This window comes from Myripristis murdjan, chromosome 24 (assembly GCF_902150065.1).
Source record: "Myripristis murdjan chromosome 24, fMyrMur1.1, whole genome shotgun sequence".
Lineage (NCBI taxonomy): Eukaryota > Metazoa > Chordata > Actinopteri > Holocentriformes > Holocentridae > Myripristis > Myripristis murdjan.
The window spans coordinates 22,921,987-22,940,968 of NC_044003.1; the positions used below are offsets into that span (position 1 = coordinate 22,921,987).

At 45.6% G+C, this 18,982-nt stretch overlaps 1 protein-coding gene across 2 annotated transcripts in view; it reads right to left on the reverse strand.

Annotated features, from left to right (window-relative positions):
• Positions 1-8,221, reverse strand: part of runx2b (RUNX family transcription factor 2b) — a 22,484-nt gene extending 14,263 nt beyond the window's left edge. For both annotated transcript variants that reach the window (XM_030047066.1, XM_030047065.1), the window contains exons 1-4: positions 8,131-8,221; positions 6,801-7,063; positions 4,934-5,090; positions 2,712-2,816 (exon numbers count right to left, since the gene is read on the reverse strand). In XM_030047066.1, the coding sequence (XP_029902926.1) occupies positions 2,712-2,816; positions 4,934-5,090; positions 6,801-7,063; positions 8,131-8,161 (556 nt within the window). In that variant the 5' untranslated portion in view covers positions 8,162-8,221. The remainder of the gene's footprint in view (positions 1-2,711; positions 2,817-4,933; positions 5,091-6,800; positions 7,064-8,130) is intronic.
• Positions 8,222-18,982: the final 10,761 nt, after the last annotated feature.

The window sequence follows — 18,982 nt, forward strand, 5'->3', positions numbered from 1 at the left end:
GACCTGACTAACCACTCACCATACCCACCATACCCACACACACACACTCACTATGAGCCTCTGCAGAGGAAAGGGGGATGGGGCGGGGGGGGGGGGGATCATACCACAGATCTCTATAGTAGGCCTTCCTGATACTAGTCACTCTGACCACACAATTAATTAACAGCAGCTCAGCTACAAAGTTCAGAGATATGAGTCTCATTTATTCTCGGGAGGTTTCAGTTCACCCACTGGGGAAGTCACGTCCCTCAGGAGAACTCATATGGCCGCCATAAGGTTCATCAAACACACCGACGCACAGTGTCCCTCCTGAATCAGACACCCACACGGAGGCCAAGCACTAACAAGAGCTGAAACGGCTTCCCAAGCTGAGAACGGGGATGCAGAGTAAATCAATAAAAATATAAATTACGGCCGGGGAGTTAAGTTAACTGAGTAATTATAGCTCTTCACGCCCTGCATTGCAGCCAGTCTCGGGGACATGTTGAAATCTACTTATTGTCAGTTTGTTTCCCAGAGAAATAACAGTGTTTTTTTTTGTTTTTTTTTTTTACAGAGGAGGGACACAGACCGCCAGTGTATGTCAGGCTTACACAGCCCACTGTTCTTTCTCTGTGTTTCTCCATGGACCCCTCCCTCCCTGTGGGGCCCCCCCTCCCTGGCCCGGTGTACTACAGGCCTCCTAATTACCCACTCGTTTAACACAAAATAGAGCTGTAATGGCCGACAAAGCCCCCATGTGTCAATGAAGCGTTCACAGATAGAATCACAGCTTGGAGACAGCCGGGGCTCTCAGCTCTGAGCCTCTGTGTCTGAGGCCCGGAGGAGAGAGGGAGGCGCAGTCGAGAGGGCACATGTGTGTTTTGCCACCCTCCGACCCGGGCCTAATGACCCCTGAGAGGGAGACGTGTTCTCCCTGCCGTTTCAGGCCAAATTACACCCGCACTGCAGGTTTGACCACTTAAGAACACACTAAAGAAGTTCAGGGGTTACGTGTGATGACATTCTTTTTATTGCCTAAATTATTGCCCTGAGTAAGTAGTTGTCCAAACTGCACTGGAAGATGTTGAAAAGAAAATGAGTCCAGTTCTGCTTTTTTTTTTTTTTTTTTTTTTTTTAAGCATCCTGCAGTTGCAGTACCACAGAAGAAGAACAACGGATGGCTAATTATGAACCTGTGAAGTCCCTTCACCATGCCAGAACATAATGTCATGCTTAAGGCACGACCTGAGATTAGGTGGTTCTGTGCGTGTCTATTTGCTGACTTAACCTCAATTCATGCATGCCGGCACTCCAGTGAGGCTCTCTGGACAAGAATGCGCAGTTGTTGTTGAGACGAAATTCGCCTTTTATAAACAAATTCCATTCTGACTTCCCATCTGCCCGTCACCAAATAACAGGATTTGTTTGGAAGTCATCTGAGGGGGGGGACAGCAGATGCACAGGAAATGCTTTTGATCAAACAAGATGGCTAGAGAGACATCAAGAGAGCGAGCGAGCGAGCGAGACGGAGAGAAAAGAGGGTGCGAGCGCGTGATTTTGTGTGTGTGTGTGTGTGTGTGTGTGTGTGTGTGTGTGTGTGTGTGGCTGTACCCGTGCATTTGAGGACATGCATGTGCCTTTGTTTCAGCGTGCGTGCCGACGAACAGTGAATTTGTGTGTGTTCGAGAGCGTGAGGCGTTTCTGGCGCCATGGGCAGGTTCGCTGCAGCGGAGAATGATGGTGGTACTAATCCCAGTGTCTCCAGGCTCCTCTGTGTCTCTGTGCGTCCTGGTGCCATATGTGACGGCGCTGGTGGAGGGTTGTTTGTGATGTGATATTGTTCATTGAGACGCCATGAGATGAGAATATGTTTTTTTTATGAATAGGGAGGAGGGTTAGGGAAACAGCTGCATGCCAGACCAGTTGGCACTAACGGCTATAGTAAAGTTTTTTTTCCTCCTCAGTTGTTTTTATATGGCCCATTAAAATGAGCTGATGCTAGCACTCTGCTACCCGGTGTACCCTCTCTGGAACACTCTCTGTCTCTCTCTCGCTTTCCTTCTTTCTCACTGGCTCTCTCGGAACATCACATGGGAAGCCGGGCTGTTTTCTGGGAAGTCCGTTTAATTAAAAAACTGTTGATTGCTACTTAAAACAATCAAACATTTTTTCCAGTAAAACTCGTTCTTTTCGTTAATTAACTTGTTTTATTGGCCTGTCACCATTTCAGGCAGGGATCCATTTTTACTTCAGTGGCGCCGGCCTGCTCCTATTGGCTGACTGCGAGGCTAGCCACGCCCACAACTTAGTCAGAGGCAACTGAGAAGCAGTGTGACTTTGTATTGTGATTGTCAATGTGCAGATGCTGTATGTTTACACCTGAGTTTGTAAGATTTACTCTGGGGGGAAAAAAGTTTTTAAAAACCTGCCAGTGGAATGAGATAATCCCACTTTTTTTTCAGAATTTTTCCAAATAAAATGTCAATGTCAAATGTTTTACACGTTTCCAGAAAAATCCCAACTGAAGTCTCACTGGAAACAAGTGGGATGGGAATGTCTCATCCCACTCACCACTGATTTTTTTTTTTTACTTGTTTTAAGAAAAATAAGATGTTAAAACTGAATGTGAGACTAAATGGCTTGTACGATGGAGATTCCTCTGTAGTGTGTGTGCATGTGTAAATAAATCCAAAGTACCACACTGTGTATGTGTGCATGTTTGTACTCACTCCTGGGCTCGCGCGGTCCGTCCACGGTGACCTTTATGGCTCGGTGGTAAGTGGCCACTTGTGGTGGATTGGTGAATACTGTGATTGTCAGAGTGAAGCTCTTGCCTGTGGGAACATCAAACAACATCAAATGACAGGCCATCCACGGGGACAATGTCCTGCATTCATTACTAAACCATCCCCAAGTCACAAGTGTGCTTGTGATCCCATAATAGCCAATACAAACTGGGACAAATCGGCTGTAAGTGGATTAATGGCAGACAACATTGGCCATTTCAGAGGCTCTATTTAGGTTTTTTGGCAGAGCCTAAATAGAAGATTGACTGGAGGAGCCAGTATCTTGTTATCCAGAATTTCTCCCCATCTAACGCTGTGTGAGTGGGCGAGAGGCATTTTAATAGTCACTTCCTTTCTTGATAATCCCCAGCAGTTGTTGCCTCGGGGGCTGAGTGTATGTGTGTGTGTGTGAGAGAGAGAGGGAGAGTATCTGAGTGTATGTGTTTGTGCACGAGCAGAAGGAATGCTATGAATCAGAGCGCAACAGCCAGCTCAGCACAAACACTAACGTCTGAGGTATGCACATGCATCACGTAACCATGGCGACGCACAGGAAACAGGAAGTGGGGGGCAGGTTGCTGCAGCAGCTCGTCGAAACAGCTGTCCGACCCATCCAGCCACGCCCCCCGTTCCCATCCCTGTCCTCCGCCTTTACATCCCAGCTATAAACATGCGGAGGATACAGTGTCACGGATGCAACAGGTGGCCGACATACCTGATTTGAGGCTAATGTGGGAAAAGTGGGACACCTAGTCCATGCTTGCCTGCATTCATCATCACTGTCCTCTCTATCCATCTCACTCTGACTTATTTTATTATCAAGACGATCCTGTCTCCCTGTCCTTTTCTACTGTTGCTGGTTTTGATGCTGTCCTACGCTATTGAGGCTAATCATGTTATTACTAGTGTCCAGTTACTTGGGGTTATCTATTGTGTCATGTCCTATCCATCAGTGCTGTCAGCATACTGTGGCTGGACGTCAGATGTCTAACAGTCCCCTCCTTGTCCATCTCTGCTGGCTCTCCCCATCTCTCTGTGCATGACTTTTAGCTATCAAACATCCTATCTCCTCGCTCTGCCTGTACTTATCTCTGTCATTGCAGGGTATTCATTTCAGAGACCTCGTAGTCCGATCTCCCCTGGCTCCTATGTCACTTCCTGTGACTAGATTCTGTGTCACAGCGAAAGGACGCACAAGGTCTCCATGGCAACAGGTCCTCCACCATGTGCCTGCTCCCCTCTCTAGACTCCGTCACTCTCCTCCCTCCCCCCCATCCTCCGTCTTTGACAGCTATCACAGAGAGGAAAACTCAAGTGGCCACAGCGCTGGTGAATTTGTTGACAGCTCTTATCGCCGACAAGTCACCAGAGAGCCCACTTTGGCACTTCTTAACGGCGTGCAGAAAACTAAGTCTGTGAGAAAATATTTCCAGGGAGCTGGGAGAGAGTGAAGTTCATTACGCTGCATGTGTGAAGAGTCGCTGCAGAGAGCGAGAGAGAGAACATCCTAACTGCCAAACCTCTTTTCGTAAATGAGATGATTTAGTTACACAACACGTAATTGATGCAAAGAGTAACTCCGGTGATGCCAAATATTTTGGGAATGCCATTTGCTCCAATAAGACTGCACCGCTGTGTAACTCCTTCACAGCCTGAGGACATGTGCAGAGAGTGATAGGCTGTGAGGCTGCAGCACCTCCCAATATGTTCATAAACCTGAACTGAGTTGGGCCATGGGCCATGAAGGTCACACAAGGACTTGCAGGGAAAAAAAAAACAAATTTAACTATTATCTAATTTAGATGAATATACCTAATGCTGGATAAATACACATAATATCATTTGCAAAACTGTGTTTCTTAAAGTTTGGGCCAGTACCCAAAATAGGGCACAGGTTGGCTTCAATTAGGCCTCCATATATCAGTGATAATAGTTTGACTCTAAGGATAAAACTAAATTTCCCAAGTACCCTCATTTTAAGGAATGAGAGAGCGAGAGATATGAATCATCGCTCAGACATTAAGAGATGGCCAGTGGGATTTGGAGTAAGAGAAATCATTATGTTGCCACGTTGGAAATGTGACCACTAATCCACACCAGCCTAATAGCCCCTGCTGAGTCATAATGCGTTGTGGTGGATGGAGCACAAGCTGCTTGGGCCTCACCTCTCCCACTGCGGCCCACGAAGCGCAGGTCGTTGAATCGTGCTACCTGGTTCTTCATCACCCCCGAGGCGTTACGCAGTTCGGCAGAGTAGTTCTCGTCGTTTCCCGCCATTACCGTGACAACGGTCCCATCAGGTATATCTCCCAGTGCCACCACCTGCAATGAGCATAAGGTCAGAGGTCAGGGTGCAGCAATAATATGAACTATCTGCAACAGGGGGCTCTTTTTTAAAGGTAAATGGGAAATTTTAATCTTTCATCCATGCACCCAAAATCATGAAAATGTACTGCTGGTCCACATTATGATTCATTCTCTGCTCCCAATCCATAGTTTAAGAAAACTGGGAAACTGGCCATTCAAAAAAAAATTATTTCTTACAGGCGACTGCTCATTCCTATTAATGCAGAGCTCAAATGCCAAAAGCCGTGGACCAACATTGTTATGTTATCATTCTCAATTTGAGTGATGAAAAAAAAATGAGACTTGTGTTATGTCATGTGATCCTGCTAAAATTGCTCCCAATTTATGTTGATGATTGGGTTTAATTTCATAATCTCGTCCCATAAGCAGGAATGTTTGATGTTTAGATAAATGTGATTAGAATCAGTTATCAATTCAACAAGTCATTCAAGTAAAACCAGCGAGGCCTTCTGTTATTATTTAGATTGCTGGATGTAGATAAAAAGGAATGGGTGGGCCTGCAGGCCTGCAGAGGTGCATTACAATTAAATAACATGTTTAAAAAAAAAGTGGAACAATTGATTTTGGGCCTTGCCTTTGATCCATCCTTAAAATAAGACGTGTCACGTCATTAACAGGGCCTTTCCTTAAAACATGATGATCACCCACAAATTGTCAAATCTTAAAAAAAAAAGAAAAAAGGAAGGCCCATAAAAGCTTTAAATGTAAAAAAAAAAAAAAAATCCAAACAAACCATTATTCTTTGATGCACGTTATTATATATATTTTTTCTGCATTTTTGCATATTACAAGAGCAATTAAAGTGAGCATGGGACAGAGTGATTACAAAAAAATTCTAAACTTTCAACTGAAAACTAATTAAGTCATTTTCACGTAATTTTCACATATGATGAAAATTACTGCCCTAAAAACAAAAATTACAATTAATCACTAAATGATAAATTGTAGCTAATGAAGCTAAATTGCAATTTGCATTGGAATGGTGTTTCAATAAGTCACTGTAATGGTCTATAGCGTATAGTAAATTAAAGGCGTATGGAGGCAAATATAATGCTGTCATTCCAACGTGTAAATTGTGAGAGGAAAACAACACTGACGTGCCATTTCATTATTTCCTTTACAACGTGATGCATTTCACGAAACATCCAAACTCCTTCGGAAAATGTTTCCAGCCCACATGCCCGTTTTTGCCATAAAAGCATGCTCATTTGAAATTAATTAGGTGGGTACATTTGCTAAAGCGCCATATTCTTAACAGAATAACCTAACGAACACAGTGCTTGTGATGGCCTGATCCTTGATTTATGATTTTTAATTATGGACCACATTCACTATTTTGGCAGAAACTAACAAATCCAGGTGCAACTTTAAATCCTAAGGGAAGTCAAGTGAGGCCAGATAGTAGCGAAATAACCCACAGCAACTCAGTTTACCCAGCTTTTTGCTCTGCTGTAAATTAAAATAAGCGCTAAATTAAAGGTGTATGTGTTACAAAATACTACCGACGTGATATAAATTAAATCCATACAGGAAATGTAAAGAGAAACCATGCATTCATTCTTTTCTAAAAAACCACCGTTGGTTTTACGCTGGTGGTTGTTTGCTCCATGATGACCGACTGGAGGTAATTTGTATTTGCCAGCGCATCACGCAGTGGGAGCTTACCTTAAAGGCGACGGGGAGCGTTTTGTTGCACCGCCAGTGGGAGGGCAGGACCGAGCACAGAAAGTTGGGGCTGTCGGTGCGGACCAGCTCGGCCGGGTGGTCGGCGATTATCTCGGCCATGCTGCGGTTTTCGTGGGGACGCAGTCTTGGCACCGCCGCCGCTGCGTCCGGCTGACCGGCTGGAGAGCTCACATCGTTCATCTTCCCCGGGACCGGCTGGAGGCTACTGGACGGCGGACTGAACCTCCGACTGGCGCTGGGATCTACGGGAATTCGCATCACAACAGCCTGGATTATCTAAAAAGGCACCAAAGGCTCTCCCCAACTCCTCTCTCTCTCTTTCTTTCTCTCTCTCACTCAGGGCGAAACTCAGAGCGTGCGCCGCTGCTCGCAGAACCTCAGCGCGTCTGCCAATGGAAAATGGGACTTGGTGAGCGCACACAGCGTTGCAAAAACCCTCTCCACTACAAACTTTAGTGGGCGCCTTCAAACGACATAAAATATACTTCTCCGGCTAGAAAAACACCCCCTGGACGCTTGATGATGTTTTTAATGACACAGTCTTTTCAAACTTCTCGGGGGTAGCGTCCATGCACCATAACGCAGGCGTAGTCGCTGATGTGTGGATATAAATAACATCAAATAAATGTCCAAGCGCGTAATAGCTTATACAGTACTGAAAAAAAGTCGACCCAGATGCTCAAAAAGTGTTTGTCTCTCTCCTTTAGAGAAAAGTCAAAGCGCTGCTCCAGGTGCGTCATTGAAGTCTTTGTGCCAATCTGAAAAGCTTTCTCGGAGCCCACAGGCTATGTACACATCACAAAAAAAGTTTTCAAAGTCAGGGGATTAAGCTTTTTAACAAAACAGAGCGCTATTTATAGACACGCGTCGCCAACTAATTGTACATATTTCGCCGCGAAGCCGCTCGGTCGAACCGCACGTTTTGCATACATGGTTAAAAAAGGTTGATGAAGTGGGAAAAAAAGAAAAAGAAAATCATCGCCGGTGAGATGAAGGAGGCGGAAAAACGAGAGCCGTTTTTGTAGCCGTAAATGTGGTTAGTGTTTGGAGGCCGGGGTTTCCCGTGCTCAGGCTTTTTGTGGTTTATATAGCTCAAGCGCCCAGCAATTATTGCGCTGATGCGACTCCAACACGTGGTGTCTGGAGTCAGATCCATTCCCTCCGCCGTGATCTATCACGCCTATAGACGACACGGACAAGTCTAATATCTAATAAACACACCTACACCAAACACGCCGGGGCATTGTTTCACCCCCGCATCTCCCCGCGGTTATTCAGTGAACACTTTAACACCGTCTGCCGTACATACCGACATGGCACCGTTTCCCTGGACGATCCATGCGCCCCGCGCTTCGGAGGCGCTCATTTTCGGCCAGTAACACCGATCAGTCCATCAGTCGTGTAATATCACCACTATCTCCTGGCAACATGCGGTTCAAAAGACCGTTTCATAGAGCCGAGCCAAGCTGCAGTCTACAGTATAAGGTATGAGTGAGTGAGTCACCGGAGAGCTGGGAGTCGCAGAGGCGCAGGAGTAGAGTTTCACTTAGTCACAGGGGAGAGCTGTTGTGCAGGTATACAGGTATTCCGCTCCACACATATGATATTTTATATTATCCACTCGTGTGGCCCGTTTAAAACGTCTTTTTTCCCCCCCTGTAAAATCCACTTTACACTTACACCACTTACTGCACACATTTTGAAATATTTAATAAAATGTAATTAATGGTGATCTGTCATATGGAGCCCCTCATGACGCCAATAAACGTTTAAACGCAGCCGTTTTTAAAGCCTCTGGCAATTACGCACAGCCTACACATGTAATCATCATCATTTTTATTAATCATTATTCAGAGCTCGTTCATGTGTATAGATAAAAAGGAATGATGCATAATATTTTGCTCACAGTATATGGCTTTTACATAGGCCAAAGCAGGATTAAAAAAAAAAAAAAAAAAAAAAAAAAACAAAGAAAAAAAACTTTTGTGCACGCTTGGATGAGTGATGGAAATATTATTTTACAGTGTTCCTAATCAATCAATTCATCAGTCAATAATAAAATAAAATGATATGTTACTTCACAAGCTAATATCATTTTTACATCACTGTATCATTACAATCCCCCAGTGAAAAGGGGAGTGAAAAGAAAAATAAGACATTGATTTCAAACAAATAAATACAAGGTTACAGTTTGATATTCAGCGCTGAAATGTTCCATGTGTTTGTGTGGAAACTGATGGACAGACAGTTCAGTGTGTCAGTGAGCAGGCCTGCTCTGCCTGCCCCTCATGCATTTACTGTAGAGGGCATCCTCTACCCTCTCTGAGCTCACAGAGGCCTCCACATCTCAGCCTGCTCTCCACTCAGCAGCTCATTTTGGTCCCCCCACACCCTCCCCTCTGCCCCCCATCACCCACCCACCCCCCCCGCCCTGATTACCCATCAGTCCCCCCAATGAGTGCCACATCACACACCAGCAGTGTGACACCACAACATGTGCAATGCCACTCTGTGTTCCCTTTCCACGCTGCTCCCAAACAGGCTTTATTGCAGTGTCTTTATGACAAAGGCCTTTGATACTCAGAGCTTATTCCAAAATGAAAGAGACGACTATAGAGGCACAGCTGTCAGGTTATTTGGATCCTTTAAGGTTTTTGCAGCTTGTTTTTATACTGTTGAACTGGATAAAACTTCGTACATTTCACGTTAGGACTCCCATATAAAACAAAGCGCTTTATGTGCAGTTCCACAGCCTAAGTGCTTGAATAACTTGAAATAAGTTGACTTCTTGTGTTTCATATATGTGTGTATATATGTTTGAATATGTATGTATGTGCACAGGCACATGAATGTGAGGGAGCTTGTGTAGAGTTGTGTATGTGTGTATGTACATGTGCACAGGCGTGCACATATGTGAGTGCGTGTGGTGGCTTTCTGTGTGTGTGTGTGTATGTGTGTGAGGATGTGGGAGGGATATATATAAAGTCTGAAAGCACTGACACGCATCTGGCACCTCGTCATGTGGACAGGAGGAGAAAAAAAAAGAGTGATTGAGTTACACTTCCCCTCACTGTGCCCCAAACGCCAGAAATATGGTTCACATTGTCCAACATTCTCAAAGATCAGCTAACAATTTATGGATGGATAAATGTGAATAGTAGTAATTAAATCTGTAATAGTGATAAACATGGCCTTGCAGGAACCATGGAGCCAGTTATTCCAACAGAGTTCAGTTTCAAGTCCGATAATATCAGTTTTTCACCACTGAATACATTTGCAGTAATGTGGAAAACGTCCCTAAACGTTGTAGAGGAATTTCATTGTGGGACTGTTTATTTGTATGGCCCAGGGATGACAGAAATATCAAAATGCAAGTCGATTTCGTATCACCAATCTGATCAACCGAATCAACTTTAATATATATTTACTGTGCGCTGATTTGATTCGAGTTGGCAGTTGAGTTTCATTTTGGAACCGTTTTATTTGTAAGGCTTATGAGAAAAAGACATATCAATGAGTGTATCGGTTTCACATCCTCAATTTAGGCAAGCCGATCAGCTTTAATGCATGTTCAGTGTATGCTGATACTCAAATGTTAAGGGCCAGCTAATCAGCCTTGAATGTGGGTAAGCTGTTCCCCGCTATCGTCCCACCAGAGGCAATAGCTATAAGCCCTATCCCGGCCCCAGACGCCCCTTCCACCCCGGTGTAGTCGTGACTTAAACCCTGACAAGCTCAACTCATCAAAGACTGTTTGTCCCATCTGACTCCGCTTTGCCTCGGCGCTGTACATCCAGCATCTGTCTTCCAGCTCCCTACAGGATACGGCCCGGATTCATACTGCAAGGCCCGCCGTCTGGCTCTCTGTCATTCAGAGGTAGTGTGACCTCCGTTCAAGTTTAAACGCTGCTGTTTGATGTCCCGGAGATGTGAGGGAGACAGCGGAGAGGGCGTTAATGTGCCAGAATACGCTGTTCAATCAAAAATACCACTTCCCCTCCTCAGTGTCCCGGTTGTAACCCGGCCTGCAATCAACTTTTGATTGAATGTGAACGCTGGAACATTTCACATGCAGAATTTCAGTTTAGGACTTATCAGATATTTGACTTTCAGCCTATCACAGTTAATATTAAACAGACTTAATATCACACAGTAATGAGTATAGCACAATGCAGTTCAATCAGCGGGGCTGCCGCTCGCCTGGTGCACAGCTGGATCGTCTCTCTCAGCTCTGGTATTATTCATCTACTGTGTTACACTGGCTTGGAGTCATTGCACAGTAGGAGAAGTCACTAACAGTGAGGAACCACAGTGTACCACAGCGAACAGAGTGTTCGTTTCGTGATTTATGGTAATATTGTATTTCTGCTCCTTCTGCCACTCAGTTTCAATTATTTGCTTTCAATAAAAATCAATGTCAGCTGATGCTCGCTGACTAATTTTGCTGCTGAGATATCAAGCGTGTAATAAAAAGCTCTGTTCCCTACTCCCAATGGGAATGACAAGGATAGTGAGAACCACACATGCACACAGACACACATACACACACATACACACAGTGTTTAAACTTGTCAGCGAACTAACTAAGCAGAATTTCTCAATTCTCAATCTCTCTCTTTATATCTCTCTCTCCCTCCGTCTCTGTGTCTCTGTCTCACACACACACACATGAACACGCACATACACACACGCTGAAAGGGAGACTAAGTAGTGAGAGGCCCACATCCCCTCACTATTAACAACACCTCATTAGGAAAGATGACAAGACACACAGAGCTCATTGTCGACAGTCAAACGTAGATAAACAGTCAGCCCAGCAATTTAGGCACGCCACACCCACGCAGGCACACACAATTTGCACACACGCACACACACACACTTTTACATTTAACTCCAAAGCAAGTCACCTCACAAAGAGAAATGTAAAATAAAGCAGGGGTGAGCAGCCTTGCTCTTTCTTGCTCCCTCCTCCTCCTCTCCTGTGTATACTCTCATCATTCAAGAGGAAAAGTACAGCCACTTAAGACTCAGGATTACGGCTCCATTTCACAGTGGTGCATTTTTCAAGACACTTAATTATAGCTTTCTAGAGGAGGGCTGTGACGAGGCCCAGGCTTTCAGCTCTAACGGGATGTTTCCATGTTTGGCAGGCCACCAGCCAGCCGGCTTGCCAGCAAACCAATCAGTCAGTCCCAACAGCTAGGCAGCTAACCAGGCAGCCAATCACCAAACCAACCAGGAGAGCAGCCTTCCAGCCAGCCAGCAAACCAAAGAGTGGGCAGACAGACTGGTAGCCAATTAGTTAACTAGCGAGCCGACAGAGGAGGAGGAGGGGGAGGACGATGATGATGATGGCCAGAAACTCTACTCCTCTTTACCTCATTGACACGATCTCGCCGACTCGCATCCACGTCCTGATCCCAGATCACGGCTAAGCCCATAATGACTGTTTGTCACTGAGCCCGTGACATCACCATGAACTGTAAGGACAAGGAAGGCACGTTCTGCGGTGTGTGTGTGTGTGTGCGTGTGCGTCTCTGTCTGTGTGAAGAAGTGTTTTTAAGAGTTTTCTATTAAGGCTATCGAGAGACAGCCAGGGCGACTGCGCCTATACACCCTCAGTTTTTGCATTTATTTGGCGCTCTGTGAGACAGTCAGACGGGGAGAGAGAGAGAGAGAGAGAGAGAGAGAGAAAAAAAGAGCATATTCCATGTTCAGTTTTGTCTGATATTTCACTCTGTTCTCGAAATGGCAGAGAGAAGCATGGAAAAGCCAGGGAGGGAGAAGAGATGGAGGGGGTGGCTGCTCACTGCTTGTGGCAGGAGGGGAGAGGAGAAGGAGGAGGGGGGAGGGTGGGGGTGGGGGTATAAAGACAATTTCCTCTCTGCTCTTATTGCTCTGACTGTCTGCCGCCTACCGCCTTCATGGAGGTCCCTAATTGAGATCACTTGTACTTAAAAATAGGAACAAAAAAGGAACTTCTGCGGCTTGGGAGATGGAGAGGAGAAAATAAAGCAGTAATATGTGACGAAGGCTGCCATTAAAGAGTCCCAATGATAGATCTAAGCGACTGGGGCAGAGAGCTGAGACTCTTTTTCTGTCTGCCAGGGAACCTTCAGATGTTGACGTGTCACACACCACCTGCTGTCACAGCTCTGTGTGTGTGCGCGTGCGAGTGTGTGCATGTGTGTGTTTTTGTGTGTGGGGGGGCTCTTTTATAGGATAGGGTGACAGTGCCCGGGGCCGAGTCCAGAAACATGCCAAAAAGGGAGATTTTAAAGTTTCCACTCTCGTGTGTGTGTGTGTGTGTGTGTGTGTGTTTTTGGTGGGAGCGCAGAACGTGTGTACATTACAGTTTTTAATGCGTAGCTGCAACAAAATATCTTCACAGTCACCAGGCATTTTTGGCTGCACCGTTCTATGCAGCCTTTGTATCATTAGCTATGCTGGTATTAGTCCTTCACTTTGATTCAGGCTTTCCACCAATCAAATCCTCCCTAGAGCAGCCTTTCCCAGAGTCGGTCCCAGAGTATCACTATAAGGCGTGCTGGTTTTCCCCTAAAACCATCTATCACTCAATCAGGTCTGATCGTGCTATTAATCAAACAATGAGCCTGCTCCTCGGAGGCTCGAAGGAAACTCGCCGTATCCAGGAGTGGTACCGGACCACGGCTGGGAACGGGAACCCTGTAAAGAGCGTTTATCTTGGACGGAGAACCTCTGTAGGTGCTAAAGACAATACAGACACTTGGGCTTGGCCAACATTCCACTTTACACTTTCCCCTTCCTCTGTGTATTTCACTGGTCTACTTCCCCTCTGCAAACTAGCCGGCTAGTTTCAAAATATTTATAGTACATCTGCAAGACATGCTGTTCTCATGTATCCAGGACCGTAGCCCCGTATTCATTATGCGAGGTAAAACTAATACCAGATTTATAGGGGGAGATTTCTCTCTGTTCTCCCTGTCCGTGTAGTAGATTGAGGATGATTTATGTGAGGTAAGGAGGCACAGGCGAGATGGATAGAGTGACTACAGAGAGAGGCAAACAGGCAGCGCCCCAGACTAGCGCTCGCAGGGGGGCTATCGGCTATCACTCACCCGTTTCCACTGCCCCTGTTTCCCTCCCGACTGGAAGAAGGTAAGACGGGATGGAGTGTTTGGAGGGATGGAGGGATGGAGGCAGGAGACGGGGAGGAAAAGGAAGGAGGGAGACAGGAGGTATGGATGTATGGATGTATGTATGTATATGCATGGAAGACGGGTGGAGGAATGTCCAGGTGTGCTGGGTCCAAACCAATGTAAGGAACTATAGAGGAGCGCCAAACGGGGTGAAAAAAAAAAAAATCTTTCGTGGATGCTCAATTGCACACAGACATAAACACTTAACCATGGACGCAGCAAACCTATGCCTGGAAGTGTTCTGCATACTAATGCTTTTTTTTCCCTCTTTTTTTTTTTTTTTTTTTTTTTTTTATATCGCTGTGTACGCAAATCTATTGGATATCTCTGTTTAGCTTGGCCACCTACTCACATTAGGTGGCGGATGTTGTCATGTGAACGTCCAAGTCGAAAAACCTTAAGCTTGGGTTTGCCTGGCGCTGCTCAGCTCTGCCGCTGTGTTTCAGGGGGGTAATCAGCATCAAAACTGTCAGTCAGTCCTCGTGTCCAGCACTCAGAAAAACAGCCAATCAGATAAACAGGAAATGAAAACACAGCGCAGAATGGTACCGCAGCGCCCGGGAGTGCATCGTGCAACGGTGCTCAGCTTCCGAGGGTTTGGACCTCTCTTTCTTTTTCTCCCTCTCTCCCTGATCTCTTCCTGATCGTCATCCAGCTCCCTCTCATTCACTGTGGAGCGGCTCCAAACGACTGAGCCTGAACTCTGCAACCTGGAGCCGTATACACTAGATTGAATTCCGCACCATTTAAATGTTAAAATGGCCCGGGGAAGCCTTGGCCTCCGCGATTCCGACAACTTGGAGAGGCGTCGACACGGGGGCCTCGCATGGTACACCGGATACCCCCGCACGCCTCCGCATGCCGGTGCCCACCAGAATTCCCGGAGGAGTTTGTCCTGAACGAGTTAACGGACGAAGCTGACAGCATCGCGGCTGATCCAGCTCACTCAGAGATGGACCTGTGCCTAAAGCCTTAGCCTGTAATTACATCGGAGCGATTAGGCTACTGGTCAGATGACTCACACCAAGGTGGGGGTGGAGCAGGGGAAGGGGACGAGTGGATGGAGTTCACTTTCATAGCTTGCAGCCAGAGATGTGCTCAGACAAATCAACTCCAGCCATCTCTCAAAAAGAAGAAAGGGCTTAATGCAGAAAACATCTTGACTGTTGGGGGAAAACATGATTTCACAGCAGATAAATGACTATTGTCTGATTGTGTGACCTATGACCCTGTTTTTCCACACAAGTCAAAGCTCTCCGGTTATTCCAGGACAGGGCCTTTTCATGTCGTGTCTGCTCTGCCCCTCGCTGAGATTCAAATGACGCCAACTTTTTGGTATTAAAACAAGTCCTGAGCAGGGAGACTCAGTGACTGCTGAGTCCCACGGGGAACATTAATTACATTGTGAAACGTTGTCCTTCAAATATGATCCATTCTGTGGTGTTGCGTTATGGCATTGCTGAGTATCTGAATGTCACACACATAAACCTCCCTCTCTGGCAACAGGGCTGTTGGGATGTGGTCTCAGGCTGACAATTAAATTGTCCGCTTGGAATACGCCGTCACTGTGGAAGCATGAGATTTATAGGGAATAATTCCGCTAGAATTGATAATGTTAAATGTTTTAACTGGATTTTATGGCGTAATACATCATTGTGATGGAGTTTGGCGTTCCCTAGAGACAGAAAACTGTCCCCAGTAGTTGCAGAACTCATTTTCAGACAGTAAAACAATTAAACAAGTGCTAACCAAGCCACTCTCCTCTCACTGGACTATTGTGTAAAAAAAAGAAATTAAAAAAAGTTGTATAATGTGCTATAATATAAGAGCTGCTTTAACATTATCGTATAAAGAGTGTATAAATAGACACAAATCAGACTTTTCACAAACCACAAACTATTCCATGTTGCACGCCATGTAGCTTTCAGACAAGTGAAGCGACCGTGCTGCTTGTTTACATATGGAGAGCTCTTTTTTTCCATCAGTAATCACCTCACACTGCGAGCCTGATGATTGGGTAATATTTATGATGGGTCCTCAGGGTGTGCCCCTGTCTCTCTCCCTGTCTCCTGCTGTGAGAATGTTTTGATTAATGTGTGAGAGTGTGTGTGTGTGTATCTACAATAATTGAATGTGTGTGCATGTGTCTCCAAGTAGGTGACGCGCATATGTGTGCATATGCATGTGATGTGGGTGTGTATGTGTGTAGCAGTAAAGGGGGCCGGCTCAGAGACTCTGGTTAACCAGACTGTAATTTGGAGGCCCACTGAAGACTCCCAGCAGCCTCTCACTGTTTGTTTACCAGAGAAACCAACTCTGCTGTTTCTGCTGCATTTGCAGGGTCCGGGAACGAAGGACGACGGGCTTTGTGTATCTTTCTGTCTGTGTGTGCATGTGTGTGTGTGTGTGTAGGTGTGATGATGCGTGATATATAACATTTAGGAGAAAGTGATATATGGTAAACTATAGGTTAAGGCAACGCTGCCTGTGGGTTTGTGTGGGTGCTGAATTCACTCTGGATTTTTTTTAGGTCCTAACTCACCCCCATTCAGTGCTTTTGGGTATTACAAACATATTAAGGCAATATTAATGTGGTGCTAAAAACATTTGGACAATCAAATTTAATTATGGTGACTTATTTTGTATGCCACCCTCCTTTTTTTGGCACTCACGGCGGGCCAGAAATTAAATGTTCCCAATTAAGTGAGAGAACAGAAAAATCCCTCATTCCCTGTTATTTTTCCTCATATATTTTTAAGCTACAGTGAAGTAATTCAAGGCAGCAATATACATACATCTGCCTTGTTTCCTGAAATGGTAGCTTTGTCATAAATAAGAAAACAAAAGGAGCTCAACTTCACTCACACACACACACAGGGAAAAAAAAAAAAAAACCCTTGCGTTAAAAAGTGTTTGTCAGCAAAAATGACTGCTATTTTTGTTTGTGCCAAGAGTAATTCTCTCGAGACTAAACTGCACGCTTTCTGTCCCAATTGGGTTTTTTTTTTTTTTTTCATTCCCCTCCCAAGCAGGAATAAAAAGAAAACAATGCAATTCAAAGGACCGGAGCTTCTAGCCTGTCATTTAGCTGTAACTCTGAATTGTCTCTGCTCTCTTTGAGCTGTTTTCTTTCACACACACACAGAAATGTTGCAGCATCCTAAAATTCCATGACGAGAGAGAGAGAGAGAGAGAGAGAGAGAGAGAGAGAGAGGAAGACAGAGGAGGAGAGGAGCTTTCAGAATATCACTCTAATAAAATATTCCTGCTCCTCTGGGATCTCCTTTGCTCATTCAGCATCGGGAGAAGTTAGTGGAAAAGGCCTGTTATTGGTCTTGGCCCAAAAGGAGAGAGAGAGAGAGAGAGAGAGAGACAGAGACAGAGAAAGACAGAGAGAGAGAGAGAGGGAGACCTATTTCCTTTGGGGAAAGACAAGAAATAAAGTTGGAGGAGAACAGAGCAACAGTTATTGATGGAAAACTTTTAACAGCAAAAACAAAACGAGCTACAGACTACTGTAAGAGGACAGCTGCTTGGGTGAGAGGCAGGATTCAGCGAGAGAGTGAAAACTTTGATCAGGGCAGCGCTGCTTGTCAGAACAACATAATGGGCCTGAATCAGTGTAAATTAAAAAAAAAAAAAAAAACCTCAACATAAAACCACCAGTTTGCCATTCATTTTTAGGAGATGTCTGACTCAGACAATGGGAACTACCTGCAATCTCATTTCCCAGCTTTTTGCAGCTTTTTGACTTCGCTGCACAGGCAGAATTGGTGTGAAAGCAGTTTTTATTTTATTTTTTTTCAGCCAAAAAAGAAAAAGCACAGAATTTTTTCAAACTTCTGACAATTTTGTGCAAGTCGCCGATGTATCTCTGAGCTTTCCCGGTCTTTGTCCCAATATGATCTGTCTTGTTTGTTTTTTTAGGTTCCTTTGTTCCCTTGTCACTCATGAAGTCTCCCTCTCTCTCTCTCTCTCCCTCTCTCTCGCTGTCTTTCTGTCTCTCTCTCTCACACACACACACACCTCCACACACTCTATCTCTCTCTGGAGGCCACTTTACAAATGAACCCCCCACCACCACCACCACCACCGCCTTCCCCCCCAAGAGACTTGTCACTATCAGCTACACGAACCATTGTAGAGTTCAAAGACTAGCGTCCAACTACACACACCTACACACACTCCCCTTCTAGCCCTTTTGTGTCTCTGGGGCATATTTAATTTCACTGTGTGTGCGCATTTGAATACTCTAATGCCTGCTCATGTGTGTGTAAGGCTCCGTGCGTTTCTCTCTCTCTCTCTCTCTCTCTGTGTGTGTGTGTGTGTGCCACAGGTGGTAAGGTGACTGCGGTGACTGCTGGCCTTGATTGTTGCGGTGACCAAAGCAGTAGCGCTGCCCCGTCCCCATTTGTCATCACCCTTTTCTTGAGAGCGTGGGTGGGAGGGGCAGGATGGGAGGAGGAGGAGAGGGAGCAAAGGAGAAGAGGAGGGTATAATGGTCAGTGCCCCCCCTCCAACCCCCCCACACCCCGCCTCCTGCAGTGCCAGATGGGAGCTGGTTTGAAAGCCTCCTGTGTTGCTCTCACTGTGCGCAGTGCCTCAGGAGCGCAAAACGATCCATCTCTTTGTATCTCTTTTACTGTCTCAGTCCCTTGTCAGCTAAATTTTTCTCTTTTTATGCCTCTCACAAATATCAAACACATGCATGCCCCCTCTCTGTGTTTCTCTGTCTGTGTGTTTCTCCCTCTCACACACACGCTGTTTCCCTGCTCGGTGTCAACAGATCGCCATAAAAGGCTTGCGTGGGCGTCACCAGGTGGGTGGGCACTCTGATTTTCAGGTGTGCATTTGATCTGTTGTGTTCACACCTCAGCGTTGGCAGGGGGCCCGCTGTGTGGGCAGGTAATTTGAGCAAATTAGGAGATGGGGCCAGTGTGCTATTAATGATACCCCATACCCTCTACTGTACGTCCACCT